This window comes from Ambystoma mexicanum, chromosome 10, assembly GCF_040938575.1.
Source record: "Ambystoma mexicanum isolate Mex_15411 chromosome 10, UKY_AmexF1_1, whole genome shotgun sequence".
NCBI lineage: Eukaryota > Metazoa > Chordata > Amphibia > Caudata > Ambystomatidae > Ambystoma > Ambystoma mexicanum.
In genome coordinates, this window is record NC_090932.1 from 173269459 (window position 1) to 173285360 (window position 15902).

General features: G+C 49.8%; 1 protein-coding gene across 1 annotated transcript in view; it reads left to right on the forward strand.

Moving 5' to 3' along the window:
- Positions 1-3239: 3239 nt before the first annotated feature.
- LOC138493148 (fish-egg lectin-like) overlaps positions 3240-15902 on the forward strand; it is a 262786-nt gene continuing 250123 nt past the window's right edge. The window contains exon 1 of the mRNA XM_069620333.1: positions 3240-3337. Within this exon, the coding sequence (XP_069476434.1) occupies positions 3286-3337 (52 nt within the window). The 5' untranslated portion in view covers positions 3240-3285. The remainder of the gene's footprint in view (positions 3338-15902) is intronic.

Consider the following 15902-nt stretch of genomic DNA (forward strand, 5'->3'; position numbering starts at 1 on the left):
TGGGGGTGTGTGGAGAGCGTGGGTGTCGAGTTAGGGGGTAGCAGTGGGGATAGAGAGAGAGGAGGTAGGGTGTGTTTCTGGGTGGGGGTACAGATAGTGGAGAGTGGACAGGTGGAGGTAGAGAGATTGGGGGTTGGGTGGAGGTATAGAGAGTGGGGGTTGGGTGGGTTGATTTTGGTATAGAGCTGGTTTAGGGCGGTGGAGGTAGATAGAGTGGGGGTAGGGTGCATGCTGGTGGAGAGAGTGGGGGGTCAAAAGACAGAGGTAGGGTGGGTAGGTGGGGAAAGAGAGAGTACGGGTCGGATGGGTGGATGGTGGAAAGGGAGAGTGGGTGTCTGGGAAAAGAGTGTGGATGTAGGGTTGGTGAGTGGGAAAAGAAAGTGGGGGTAGGGGGGTGGGGGTAGAGAGTGGGGTAGGGTGGATGAGTGGGGTAGGGTGAGTGGAAGGAGGGTGGGTCAGCCTGGGGGGGGGGGTGCGTAGGGGTCGAGAGAGTGAATGTAAGGTGGGCAGGTAGGGGTAGAGAGAGTGGTGGTAAGGTGGGTGGGTGGAAGTAGGGAGAATGGAGGTAGAGTGGGTGGTGGGGTGGAAAGAGTGGAAGTAGGATGGGTGGGGTTTGAGAGAGTGTAGGTAGGGATTGTTAGTGGGGGTAGTGAGAATGGAGCTAGGGTGGGTGGGTGGAGGGAGGGAGAGTGGTGATATGTTGGGTGGTGGGGTAGAGAGAGAGTGAAGGTAGGGTGGGTGGGGTAGAGAGGGTGGAGGAAGGGAGAGTGGTGGTAGGGTGGGTGTTGGGGTAGAGCGAGTGGATTTGGGGTGGGTGGGCGAGAATAGAGGGAATGGAGGTATGGTGGGTGGGGGTAGAGAGAGTGGAAGTTGAGTACATGGAGGTAGAGAGAGGATGAAGGGTGGGTGGGCGTAGAGAGAGTGAGTGTTGGGTTAGCTAATGGGGCTATAGAGAGTGGTGGTAGGGTGTATGGGGGCTTGTAGATAGATTGGGGTTGGGTGGGTGGGGTTAAAGGGAACGGGGGTCCAGTTAGGATGGTGGTGGTGGGGATAGAGAGCGTGGTTGTAGGGTAGGTGGGCGTAGAGATAATGGAGTGTGGGTGGGTGTAGGCATAGCGAGTTGGATAGGATCAGTGGGTGGGGGTATAGAGAGTGAGGTAGGATGGGTGGCGGTAAAGAGAGTGGGGGTAGGGGGCTAGTGTAGAGGGGGATGGGTTGAAAGAGAGTGGGAGTAGGGTGTGTGCGTGAGGAAAGAAAGTGGGGTTTGGATGGGGGTACAGTGTGGTAGGGTGGATGGGTGGTGATAGAGAGAGTGCAGGTAGAGTGAGTGGGGATATTGAGAGTAGAGGTAGGGTGGGAGAGTGGGCTAGAGCGAGTGATGGTAAGGTAGGAGGGTGTAGAGTGAGTGGAGAGTTGATGGGTCAAGGTAGAGAGTGTGGGGGTAAAGTTGGTGGGTAGGGGTAGAGAGAGTGGATGTAGGGCCGGTCAGTGTGGACAGAGAGAGTGGGGATAGGGTCGGTGGGTGGAGGTAGGGAGAGTGGAGGCAGGAAAAGTGGAAGTAGGGTGGGTGTTAGGGGGTAGAGAGAATGGAGGTAGGGTGAGTGGGTGAGAATAGAGAGAATGGAGGTAGGGTGGGTGCGGGTAGAGAGTGGAGGGAGAGTGCATGGGGTACAGAGAGTTGAGGTAGGGTGGGTGGGGTATAGAGAATAGGAGTAGGGTTGGTGTATGGGGTAGAAAAGTTGGGGGTTGGGTGGGTGGGTTGGGGTAGAGAGGGTACGTGGTTGAGGTTAGAGAGATTGAGAGTAGGGTGGGTGGGGGAGGGCAGAGAGGATGGGGTTTGGGCGGGTGAGGGTAGAGAGGCTGGGGATTGAGGGGTGGGATTAGAGAGTGTGGGGGTAGGGTTAGAAGGTGGGGATAGGGTGGGTAAGTGGGCGGGGGTAAAGCGATTGGAGGTGGTGTGAGTTGGTGACGGTAGTTAGTTGGGGGAAAACGTGAAGAACCAAGCATCCTCGGGAGGTCAAAATAGCCCATAAAAGCTGTAACAAACCCCAACCAGCACACGTAATGGGGCTCTGGTGGGAGTGGGTGGGGGTAATTTGGGAGGGGGGGAGTGCGAGTGGGCTGGGTTAGAGAGAGTGGGGGTGGTGGGAGGAGAGAGTTGGGGTGGGTGGATGTAGAAAGGCAGCCTCAGTGGGACCCAAAATCATATCTGCCTTCAAAAGGAGGCAAAAAGTAGCACAATTATCAACGAACTAGCCAACAACAGCACAATAGGAAATCCCCCTGCAGCTGGGAAATGGGCAGCCTGCCACCAAACGTGCTTCTTACAAAGCTGCTGATTGGAGCTAATAGTGTTAGGGAACTTCTCATTGGGGAGTGCAGGGGGAGTTTGGAAAAAGAAATTGAATAATTTGGCAGTTTCCTGCCATGGCATTGCCGGCTGCTGTGCCAACCAGATATTCTCAGTTCAGAACCCCCATTCCCCTCTCTCTCCTGTAACAGTGGTTTCAGCAATTTTGTTGCGGGTGCAAGCGCCACAAAAATTCGCCACAAACCAAAAAGGGGTCGTTGTCGGTCTGTGAAGTTTTGAAACACCACTGAATTTTGAGTTTGTCCAATAATAATAATAATAATAATGTGTTTCTTATATCGTGCTTTAATCCAAAGCACTTTACAGAGGACCTATGTACATACATTACTATTATTCCAATCGAAATTGGTACTCATCGACCTCGGGAGGATGAAAGGTGGAGTTGGCTTTGCTGGGATTCGAACCCACAGATCACAGCAAAGAGCGTTTCTGAGACATTTCTGTATATGGGCCATGTGTTGTGACAACACTGTTGTTCCGTGGCATGTACAGTTTGCATATTTGTTATGTTTGGCATATTATACTGGGCGAAGATAGCCTCCTGGGTCAGATGTTTCTGTCGAATAGAAAGTGTACCATGACACAATGTACGTCCCGATAATCCAGCAACAGGGAAACTATCACTGTTCAGCGCTCTGACCGACAACCCTGCAGTGATTCCCAGAAGAACTGACAGTAGAGACCCGCTGGCATGGAAGCAGCTTCTCACGTAGTGTTAAATAATAGCATAGCCACGCTGCTGGACTGCTGATACGCATGACGGCGACAAAAGCCCCGCCCACCCCCCCCCCCCTGTGCAAACCAAGTCCCGTGTTCAGGTGCTAATCCCGCCTTGTCTAAAGCCAGCTCCGCCCGCCCTATATGCACCTGCGTGACTCACTGCTAGCACACACCCACCCAGAGCAGAAGGCAAGATGAGAGGAGCCCTGCTGCTTCTCCTGCTCCCCCTGGCCGGGCGCTGCACAGGTAACTCTGCTATGCTTCTGCCCCATGGTGGATTGCAGGCAGCAATGTCTCTGTTGTATAGCTGCAGACAGGGACATAGCACGGTGCTAGCCTATTCCTTATATGTGAAGGATGGCATATCACAGCTGAAGGGTGCCCGCAGTATGCGCACTACCAGTGTTCGAGATGCCAGGAGCTGGGGGCTATTTAGCTCCCGGGTTATAGCCAAGGGGAGCCTGGCGAGCTTGAAACCACAGCTTCCAGGAACTACTTTTGACTCCTGTGGCAGGTAGTGCCATAGAATCCTAGTTATGTGATAGTAACTGTGTATGTTTGGGAATGTATATGCAAGGAGAATAAAGACCTCACCCAAGGGACATTTAGAGCATATTGCGTAATATGAAATGGAGCTAAATGTAGAGTTCGCATTGTGCGTATAGTTAGATTTCCTGTCCGCTACACAGAGTCCCCTCAGGTAGCTCCTAGTGAACAAATCCCAATTCCGATCCTTGGTACTACGCTACATTCATGGTGTGCAGCACATCACAGCTGAAGCCCTGTTGCCTATCTGTGCAGCATGGCGTGCTGCCCCATAGCAACAGCGTGGAATGGATCCCCACGCAAGCTCTGGTGTGTAGCCATGCAGAATGGTGTGCTATCCAATATCTGTGGAGAATGATCCATCACAGCTGAAGCCCTGTTGCCTATCTGTGCAGCATGGCGTGCTGCCCCATAGCAACAGCGTGGAATGGATCCCCACGCAAGCTCTGGTGTGTAGCCATGCAGAATGGTGTGCTATCCAATATCTGTGGAGAATGATCCATCATAGCTGAAGCCCTGTTGCCTATCTGTGCAGCATGGCGTGCTGCCCCATAGCAATAGCGTGGAATGGATCCCCACGCAAGCTCTGGTTTGTAGCTATGCAGAATGGTGTGCTATCCAATATCTGTGGAGAATGATCCATCATAGCTGAAGCCCTGTTGCCTATCTGTGCAGCATGGTGTGCTGCCCCATAGCAATAGCGTGGAATGGATCCCCACGCAACCTCTGGTGTGTAGCTATGCAGAATGGTGTGCTATCCAATATCTGTGGAGAATGATCCATCACAGCTGAAGCCCTGTTGCCTATTTGTACAGCATGATGTGCTGCCCCATAGCAACAGCGTGGAATGGATCCCCACGCAAGCTCTGGTGTGTAGCCATGCAGAATGGTGTGCTATCCAATATCTGTGGAGAATGATCCATCACAGCTGAAGCCCTGTTGCCTATTTGTACAGCATGATGTGCTGCCCCATAGCAATAGCGTGGAATGGATCGCCACGCAAGCTCTGGTGTGTAGCCATGCAGAATGGTGTGCTATCCAATATCTGTGGAGAATGATCCATCACAGCTGAAGCCCTGTTGCCTATTTGTACAGCATGATGTGCTGCCCCATAGCAACAGCGTGGAATGGATCCCCACGCAAGCATTGGTGTGTAGCCATGCAGAATGGTGTGCTATCCAATATCTGTGGAGAATGATCCATCACAGCTGAAGCCCTGTTGCCTATTTGTACAGCATGATGTGCTGCCCCATAGCAACAGCGTGGAATGGATCCCCACGCAAGCTCTGGTGTGTAGCCATGCAGAATGGTGTGCTATCCAATATCTGTGGAGAATGATCCATCACAGCTGAAGCCCTGTTGCCTATTTGTACAGCATGATGTGCTGCCCCATAGCAACAGCGTGGAATGGATCCCCACGCAAGCTCTGGTGTGTAGCCATGCAGAATGGTGTGCTATCCAATATCTGTGGAGAATGATCCATCACAGCTGAAGCCCTGTTGCCTATTTGTACAGCATGATGTGCTGCCCCATAGCAACAGCGTGGAATGGATCCCCACGCAAGCTCTGGTGTGTAGCCATGCAGAATGGTGTGCTATCCAATATCTGTGGAGAATGATCCATCACAGCTGAAGCCCTGTTGCCTATTTGTACAGCATGATGTGCTGCCCCATAGCAACAGCGTGGAATGGATCCCCACGCAAGCTCTGGTGTGTAGCCATGCAGAATGGTGTGCTATCCAATATCTGTGGAGAATGATCCATCACAGCTGAAGCCCTGTTGCCTATTTGTACAGCATGATGTGCTGCCCCATAGCAATAGCGTGGAATGGATCCCCACGCAAGCTCTGGTGTGTAGCCATGCAGAATGGTGTGCTATCCAATATCTGTGGAGAATGATCCATCACAGCTGAAGCCCTGTTGCCTATTTGTACAGCATGATGTGCTGCCCCATAGCAACAGCGTGGAATGGATCCCCACGCAAGCTCTGGTGTGTAGCCATGCAGAATGGTGTGCTATCCAATATCTGTGGAGAATGATCCATCACAGCTGAAGCCCTGTTGCCTATTTGTACAGCATGATGTGCTGCCCCATAGCAACAGCGTGGAATGGATCCCCACGCAAGCTCTGGTGTGTAGCCATGCAGAATGGTGTGCTATCCAATATCTGTGGAGAATGATCCATCACAGCTGAAGCCCTGTTGCCTATTTGTACAGCATGATGTGCTGCCCCATAGCAACAGCGTGGAATGGATCCCCACGCAAGCTCTGGTGTGTAGCCATGCAGAATGGTGTGCTATCCAATATCTGTGGAGAATGATCCATCACAGCTGAAGCCCTGTTGCCTATTTGTACAGCATGATGTGCTGCCCCATAGCAACAGCGTGGAATGGATCCCCACGCAAGCTCTGGTGTGTAGCCATGCAGAATGGTGTGCTATCCAATATCTGTGGAGAATGATCCATCACAGCTGAAGCCCTGTTGCCTATTTGTACAGCATGATGTGCTGCCCCATAGCAACAGCGTGGAATGGATCCCCACGCAAGCTCTGGTGTGTAGCCATGCAGAATGGTGTGCTATCCAATATCTGTGGAGAATGATCCATCACAGCTGAAGCCCTGTTGCCTATTTGTACAGCATGATGTGCTGCCCCATAGCAATAGCGTGGAATGGATCCCCACGCAAGCTCTGGTGTGTAGCCATGCAGAATGGTGTGCTATCCAATATCTGTGGAGAATGATCCATCACAGCTGAAGCCCTGTTGCCTATTTGTACAGCATGATGTGCTGCCCCATAGCAACAGCGTGGAATGGATCCCCACGCAAGCTCTGGTGTGTAGCCATGCAGAATGGTGTGCTATCCAATATCTGTGGAGAATGATCCATCACAGCTGAAGCCCTGTTGCCTATTTGTACAGCATGATGTGCTGCCCCATAGCAATAGCGTGGAATGGATCCCCACGCAAGCTCTGGTGTGTAGCCATGCAGAATGGTGTGCTATCCAATATCTGTGGAGAATGATCCATCACAGCTGAAGCCCTGTTGCCTATTTGTACAGCATGATGTGCTGCCCCATAGCAATAGCGTGGAATGGATCCCCACACACGCTCTGGTGTGTAGCCATGCAGAATGGTGTGCTATCCAATATCTGTGGAGAATGATCCATCACAGCTGAAGCCCTGTTGCCTATCTGTGCAGCATGGCGTGCTGCCCCATAGCAATAGCGTGGAATGGATCCCCACGCAAGCTCTGGTGTGTAGCCATGCAGAATGGTGTGCTATCCAATATCTGTGGAGAATGATCCATCACAGCTGAAGCCCTGTTGCCTATTTGTACAGCATGACGTGCTGCCCCATAGCAACAGCGTGGAATGGATCCCCACGCAAGCTCTGGTGTGTAGCCATGCAGAATGGTGTGCTATCCAATATCTGTGGAGAATGATCCATCACAGCTGAAGCCCTGTTGCCTATTTGTACAGCATGATGTGCTGCCCCATAGCAACAGCGTGGAATGGATCCCCACGCAAGCTCTGGTGTGTAGCCATGCAGAATGGTGTGCTATCCAATATCTGTGGAGAATGATCCATCACAGCTGAAGCCCTGTTGCCTATTTGTACAGCATGATGTGCTGCCCCATAGCAACAGCGTGGAATGGATCCCCACGCAAGCTCTGGTGTGTAGCCATGCAGAATGGTGTGCTATCCAATATCTGTGGAGAATGATCCATCACAGCTGAAGCCCTGTTGCCTATTTGTACAGCATGATGTGCTGCCCCATAGCAATAGCGTGGAATGGATCCCCACGCAAGCTCTGGTGTGTAGCCATGCAGAATGGTGTGCTATCCAATATCTGTGGAGAATGATCCATCACAGCTGAAGCCCTGTTGCCTATTTGTACAGCATGATGTGCTGCCCCATAGCAACAGCGTGGAATGGATCCCCACGCAAGCTCTGGTGTGTAGCCATGCAGAATGGTGTGCTATCCAATATCTGTGGAGAATGATCCATCACAGCTGAAGCCCTGTTGCCTATTTGTACAGCATGATGTGCTGCCCCATAGCAACAGCGTGGAATGGATCCCCACGCAAGCTCTGGTGTGTAGCCATGCAGAATGGTGTGCTATCCAATATCTGTGGAGAATGATCCATCACAGCTGAAGCCCTGTTGCCTATTTGTACAGCATGATGTGCTGCCCCATAGCAACAGCGTGGAATGGATCCCCACGCAAGCTCTGGTGTGTAGCCATGCAGAATGGTGTGCTATCCAATATCTGTGGAGAATGATCCATCACAGCTGAAGCCCTGTTGCCTATTTGTACAGCATGATGTGCTGCCCCATAGCAACAGCGTGGAATGGATCCCCACGCAAGCTCTGGTGTGTAGCCATGCAGAATGGTGTGCTATCCAATATCTGTGGAGAATGATCCATCACAGCTGAAGCCCTGTTGCCTATTTGTACAGCATGATGTGCTGCCCCATAGCAACAGCGTGGAATGGATCCCCACGCAAGCTCTGGTGTGTAGCCATGCAGAATGGTGTGCTATCCAATATCTGTGGAGAATGATCCATCACAGCTGAAGCCCTGTTGCCTATTTGTACAGCATGATGTGCTGCCCCATAGCAACAGCGTGGAATGGATCCCCACGCAAGCTCTGGTGTGTAGCCATGCAGAATGGTGTGCTATCCAATATCTGTGGAGAATGATCCATCACAGCTGAAGCCCTGTTGCCTATTTGTACAGCATGATGTGCTGCCCCATAGCAACAGCGTGGAATGGATCCCCACGCAAGCTCTGGTGTGTAGCCATGCAGAATGGTGTGCTATCCAATAGCTATTTGTTTATTTTATTGGGCCTTTATAAGCTATGGAGTGTGTGAGATCCCCACTGACTCTCTATTGTCTATCTGTGCAGCAGGATGTACTGCCCCATAGATCTGGAGTGTGATACATCCCCACTGAAGCTCTGTTGTGTAGCTATGCAGAATGGTGTGCTATCCCGTGTGTGTGGAGAATGATCAATCACAACTGAAGCTCTGTTGTCTCTCTGTACAGCATGATGTACTGCCCCATAGGTATGGCGTGGGGGTAGTACTGAAGCTCTGTTGTGTATTTGTGCAGCATGATTTACTGCCCCATAGCACTAGAGTGTGATAGATCCCCACTAGAGCTATGTTGTCTATGCAGCATGATGAACTGCCCCATAGCACTAGTGTGAAAGATCCCCTTTGAAGCATTGTTGTCTGTGCAGCATGATGAACTGCCCCAAAGCAAGAGTGTGATAGATCCCCACTAAAGCTATGTTGTCTACTTGTGCAGCATGATGTACTGCCCCACAGCACTAGAGTGTGATAGATCCCCATTGAAGCATTGTTGTCTGTGCAGCATGATGAACTGCCCCATAGCACTAAAGTGTGATAGATCCCCATTGAAGCATTGTTGTCTGTGCAGCATGATGAACTGCCCCATAGCACTAGAGTGTGATAGATCCCCATTGAAGCATTGTTGTCTGTGCAGCATGATGAACTGCCCCATAGCACTAGAGTGTGATAGATCCCCATTGAAGCATTGTTGTCTGTGCAGCATGATGTACTGCCCCATTGCTATGGAGTGTGATAGATCCCCATTGAAGCCCTGTTGTCTATTTGTGCAGCATGATGTACTGCCCCATAGCACTAGAGTGTGATAGATCCCCATTGAAGCCCTGTTGTCTATTTGTGCAGAATGATGAACTGCCCCATAGCACTAGAGTGTGATAGATCCCCATTGAAGCGTTGTTGTCTATTTGTGCAGCATGATGTACTGCCCCATAGCACTAGAGTGTGATAGATCCCCTTTGAATCATTGTTGTCTGTGCAGCATGATGAACTGCCCCATAGCACTAGAGTGTGATAGATGCCCACTGGAGCTCTGTGGTCTATCTGCACTGCCCCATACCTATGGACACTAAATGCCCCATTTTCCATTCAATACCAATTGCATGCAAGGGACCACCAACACTTGCAGTTACATGCTGTCTGTTCCTCTGCATGCAGCTTGCATCATTCACAAGGCAGAGCGGAAAAGTAAAAAGGGGCAAACTCAATTTTTCGCATACTTTTCATCTACATCTTGTGAAAAGTAAATCCTGCATTACAAATCATGCATTGCAGGCAGCATTTACGAATGGGTTCCTATGGAATCCCCTGGTCATTTGCAGGTGCAAATCTAACGTGGAGTCCTTATGAATCTATCTGTTTTACAGAAGAGATTAAAAAAAGGCAAAAGATTCCCCGCGCACCCGCTGATGTTTGGGGGCACACACGTGTTGGCGGCTTTAATGAATATTATAAGCAGCACTCAGACTCTTACACGTGGCAATCATGAAGCCACTGAGGCTGGGTTTATAGAATGATCTGACACTGCTATTCAGCTAGATACTTATTCTGGAAGGGCGCATGCAGTGAGTACAATTGAAGTGGTCAGGCTCAGTTAGTTCGACAGAAGCAAGCACTAAGGAGATTAAGGAGAAAGCTCAAGGCTCAAGGAAATATGCATGCTCTAGAACAGTGCATATCAAATGACTTGAGACTATGGGACATTGCAGTAATCTACGCATTTTTGATGATCGAAGGCGGACCTTGGATTTGAGGCCACCTTGTGTGCATCTGCTGGCAATGCAAGAGCATTGGTTGAAGATGAGGTGAGACCATCGGGTTGCAGCAGGACACAGCGTTGGGGTGCTTCTGTACAGCATAGGGCACATCAGATGGCATGTGTTGCTGCAGCATGAGGCATCCACAGGAAAGAGTTATCACACATCTCGGTGGCATCCTGCAACTACTGCAAATCTCTGCAGCAGGATACATCCCATTGGACGATGCACTGCGCATCGCCTCCATAAAAACCAGGCGACCTTCTATTTCACAAAGGTTTTGCTGTGTGGTACATCAAAGGTCAAGATATAGGGCCTGCTTCTTAAAGATTTGCTCTGAATCGAATCAGCAAATGATCATGGACATCCTCGATTTGCACCTGCTATTTTACACCCGATTCACAAAGCCTAAAACTGGGGCAATTCTTGAGATGGCAGGAGTTGCTCGTTTAAAATCTGATTCACAGAGGTTTGCTCCAGGGCACCTTAAAGATGCCCCGGGCATCTCCAGACTTGCTCCAGTTTCGGGCTTTGAGAATCTGGTTTAACCTAAGTGGATGCAGATCTAAAATGCTCATTGGCATCTCTCTTTGCCGCAGAGGTCTTGGGGAGCAGACTCAAAATGTGTGTCTGGGGATTGTGGTTCTCCCCCAGGACATAACAATTATCCAGCTGCATCTTAAAGCTCTGTTGTGGACCCATGTAGTTAAACACATAACCACTTAATCACTGAACTGTATCTCTGCCCTATGATCAGGCACAGATAAAGAGCAGGCGCCTGTTTCTCAATGAGGGAGGAAATGGGGAGGTGCCCATGCACATCTCGGGTTTGCCACCGCCTCCTTATACCTAACCTTAAAGCTAGAACACCCAGCGTACCTGTCTGCGAGATGCTCACATGCAAATGTAATTCACCAGGAATTGCTCAAGAGCATCTAAACCATGATCACGCCATCTCAACACTTACTCTCGTTTGAGGCTTTCTGAATCCGGTATAAGGCAGCAGGAGCAAATGTGAGATGCCCCTGGGCACTGCAGATTTGCTCCAGCGCAAACCGTTGTGAATCAGATCCGTGGGCAGCGTAGATTACTTTTTTCTTTTGTCAGTTTTACACTGAATTTGAATGTTTAAGATTCATTAAATCATAACACAAATAAAAAGAAAAAAATGATTAATACTGAGATAGCTATTCAAATTCAGACTCTTTTACGCTGCCTTAAAGCCACTTGTTGAGTCCTCCTACATAAAATCACAGCCGAGCCGAGCAAATATCTGGCCTATTTTCTATTTATTTTATTTCATTTTGTTTCCTGCCACTTGTTGTCTTAAAGCAATTACAAAGAGTCATGACAATTAATAACAACAAGTATATCAACCCCATATTGTAATTGAGAATACTTTAAGCATACTTAGCGGATGATTCATGGAACAAATGTGCGCCGAAAATCTTGGCGCAAGCTGGCGCAAGCATGAAAAAGCAAGCGCATACGCACGTGTGCGATTCATGGAAGGGCCTGCGCGTGTTTACTCCGGGATGTGCACCAAATCCGAGCGTGGCACGCACTGGTGCACACGTCACAGCAACATCCCGAAAGCTGTGCGCGACGCGCACAGCGAAAGCGCACAATGTCGGCGCACACACCAAAAAGGGGGCGGAACACGAGGCGGAACATGCCGAATGGGGAACAACGCGTGAAAAAGAAGGCGTAACTGGGGAAGTACTGCAGGGAAATACACGGAACGCCCACACGCACCCGAACAACACGTATTCATGGAATCGAATACGGGAAACCTGCGCATGCTAAAAGACGCGCACAGGCATCAACACGTCCGCCACACGAAGGCAGGCGGAAGCCTCCCCGCGCGCAGTATAAAAGTGCGCACAAACAACAAACACGTATATACAGCTACGATGAATGCCCCATTTGTCGCAGCACTGATCGTGGGACACTGCAGGAGGAGGAGAATAGCCAGGCCCTGCATTTTTTTGCCCCGGACCAGACTTTTTGGGATGCCCGACGACCAGGTCTATGGCAGGTATAGGTTTCCACCTCGTATCATCCTAGACCTGGTCAGGGAGTGGGAAGATGACCTTACATCACCCACCCAGTGCTCCCAAGCATTGAGCCCCTTGGAGAAGGTGCTCAATGTCCTGCATTTTTTGGGCACTGGGTCATTTCAGCGGACAACTGCCATAGTGGGGTGTTGGCAATCATGACTGTGCGCCCCTCAGTCCGCAGGCACATATACATGCCCAGAACACCCGCAGAAAGGCACGCTGTGGTCCAGGACTTTTACAGGGCGGCACACTTCCCCAAAGTGCTCGGTGCCATATATTGCACCCATGTGGCCCTAAGTCCACCTAGAGCCATTGAGCACATCTATCAAAACCACACGCACTGGCATTCCATCAACGTGCAGGTTGTATGCGATGCCAAGGGAATCATCACCTCTGTCTATGAAAACTACCCTGGGTCTACCCATGACAGTTTTATATACAGAATGTCCGCCCTGAGCCGGGCCCTGGAAGCTGGGAAGCATGGCGACACATGGCTCCTATGTGAGTACAAATGCCTGTGCACATGCATGCATGTCACACACAGACAAATACACAAACCCAACTAATCACAACCATTATCACCTCCCCAGGGGACAGTATCTACCCTCTGAGCAACCACATGATGATGCCAATCCGGATCCCCACCACACCATCCCAGGTAAGATACAACGCCTCCCATATTGCAACCAGGGGCATAGTGGAGCGCACATTCGGAGTGCCCAAGTCACGCTTCTGCTCCCTTGACTGCTCTGGCGGCCAGCTACTATATGCACCCCCAGTAGTGTGCAGGATCATTGTGGCAGCATGTGTCCTGCAGAATGTTGCAACACAGCGGGACGTACCGGTGGACATGGTGGTGCCCCCACATCCCCAACCACATGCACAGGTGCTGCCCAAGGGAGGGGAAAGGGCACATGGCGAGGCAGCCCGGACCCAGCTTGTGGCCACATTTTTCACCTAATCTCCCACCCCTGCGGAGTGCACACAGGCCTGGCACATACGAGGTGACAATCAATGATGACAAAGAGACAGTCAACTGTCACAACCTTACCACCCTGAGAATGTTGCCACGGAAGTGCTACATTTTGTGCATCCCTACCTACTTAACATAACCAATCCTGTGTGACCAAAAGGAACACATGCAAGGTGTGTATCACACCACCCCCTGCAAAACAGGACATGACAATCACTGGTATGACACCCCAACCCTCCCAACCCACATCACCCTTGTCTGCCACACCATGACATAGCATGCAACATCAAAAGCCCAATACATGACCAATTACACACAAAGTGACATGTTATAAATGGAAAGAGGCCCGAGACAATCACGCCTGACATGGAATCAGATGAAATGACTGACCCACAACCTCCCACCCATACAAAGTCATACACAAATGCCTACCACCAGTGGTAGCATCATCAAAAGACTGAATGCCTGGACACATGCACATTGGCCAAGCCAAATTCGCTACTCCCTAACCCGTGTGCTGTGTGTGTCTCCTGCAACACGCTGCTCAGCACACAGCACAGTGAGCAGCCATTTTGTTGGGGATACACCTTGAGCATAGAAGTATCGGAGAGGTGGGCACCACAAGTTATTTTCTTCTCTTTCTTTCTTTGTTTAAATTATATATATCAAATTCACCTTCAGTGTCAGGTAAAATTGGAGCTGCCAGTTTAAATCTAGTCCTACAGCACAAGGACCTTAATAAACTGCAAATGAAGAAACAAGGCAACTCTGCCTTATTAAAACTGGCGCATCTCAGTTGGCCCTTCTATAGGGCTGCAAATTTTTGAAAAATTTGATTCCTTCTTCGATATCTTATTTCAATCAAATACGAAAAGTCAAATATATCTATGTACTTTTAGACAGGAATGTTTATACACACATACCATTTGGATTGTCCCACGTATATGCAATAGTTCCGCCAGATGAAAAATAAACAACCAACAAAAGCCATTTAGTTTCAGCATTATAAGTTTTGTATGCATTGATTTTTAGGACAGAAACCAGTCCTACCTGATCGCTTTAAAGGCGTTTTCTCTCTAGTTTCACGGCTGTGTGTGTTTAAATGCGTAGCGAGGCGCATATGTCCATCGTCTCTCTGTTGAAGAGATAGGCGGTTTAGACAGCCATTCTAATGTTGTTATATCTAATGTAGAGCGCGGCGAGTGTTCGCCGATGCTTACCTGGAGTTCCAGCGTTGTCCTGCGGTCTGTAGAGAGACGTGTGCGCGCAGGCGCCTGTGTGTTGAGAATCACTCACCAGTGATGAATGGACCTGACGCACATCCATCTTGATATTGTCGTCAGAGTGATCATCCGGGCTAGACTCATTGCCATCCCTAGACACGATGGTCTGTAACACAAGTGGGTTCTCGTGGTCTACCACCCCACGACCCCCACGTCTGCTGGGTTGCTGGTGCGATAGCAACCCTATGCCTGGCATGACAACACCATACTCTGGCTCCATTGCGTCATCATCTGAAAAGTAGAAGAAAAAAAAACATGAGTACACATGTCAGAAGCACATAACCCACACACACATAGACATCACATTGATAGCCAACACATGAAGCAGACATGTCACACACAAATGAGAACCTGGCATGCATCCAGTGGCCTTGATATGCAAACACATCCCAAAAGCAGAAATGGATGTGTCTAAATAGCAAAGCCTACACAAGTACAAAATGTAGGGTATGAACTCTGTCAGACACCACCTCTGTCGGGCACATGTCACAGGCAGAAAAGACAGATGGCAACAAAGAGATGGAACATACCATAAGCATGTCTGAACTGCGAATTGACCACTGTTGCAAGTGAATCCAAACACACAATGACACACGTAATATGCATGTAGACATGCATCACTAAAACATCATCAGCAATATAGCTCCATACATCTGCAGCTCGGCCCATACCGGGTGGCATGGGCCATGTAGATATAGTGAATGTCCCAAGCAAAGCAAGGGCCTGAAACCAGGCATGAGGGACCATAACGCCCAGTACGGTCCGAGCTGCAGGACATGAGGCCTCCACAACACCCCTCAGGGCCTGATTGAGCACATTGGGCTATGAATGTGCCCTATTCCATCATTCCTTGTGTAAAATCTCCACAGCCAGGCCCCACCATGTAGCTAAGAGGGCCTGGGCGTGCACATACTGCACAACAGTGCACCTTCAGGATCATGCCAGTTCAACATAACGTGCGCAATGCAGAAATCTCACCAGCATTAACGTCAATCAACTACATATCAGTCAGTCAACAAAAAAGCTGCGGAAGACACATGTGTAAATTAACACTTTCACAAACACATAAGTGAGTAGTGGCAATGTTGCACTACACAACGTTGAAGCTGCTTGCATATGTACATGTGAAAGCATTCAAAAACACTACTTTCTCCATACACCTGCATTCTGAACATGAACAGCATCCGATACAGCAAAGCAAGCAGCTACAACGCTGCTTGCTTTGATGTATGTGAAAGTGTACACATACACACGTGAAGGCAGCTACACAGTCATTACAACCCAATTGGCAGGCTAAATCCAATCTGCGCCCTATGCCAGTTGG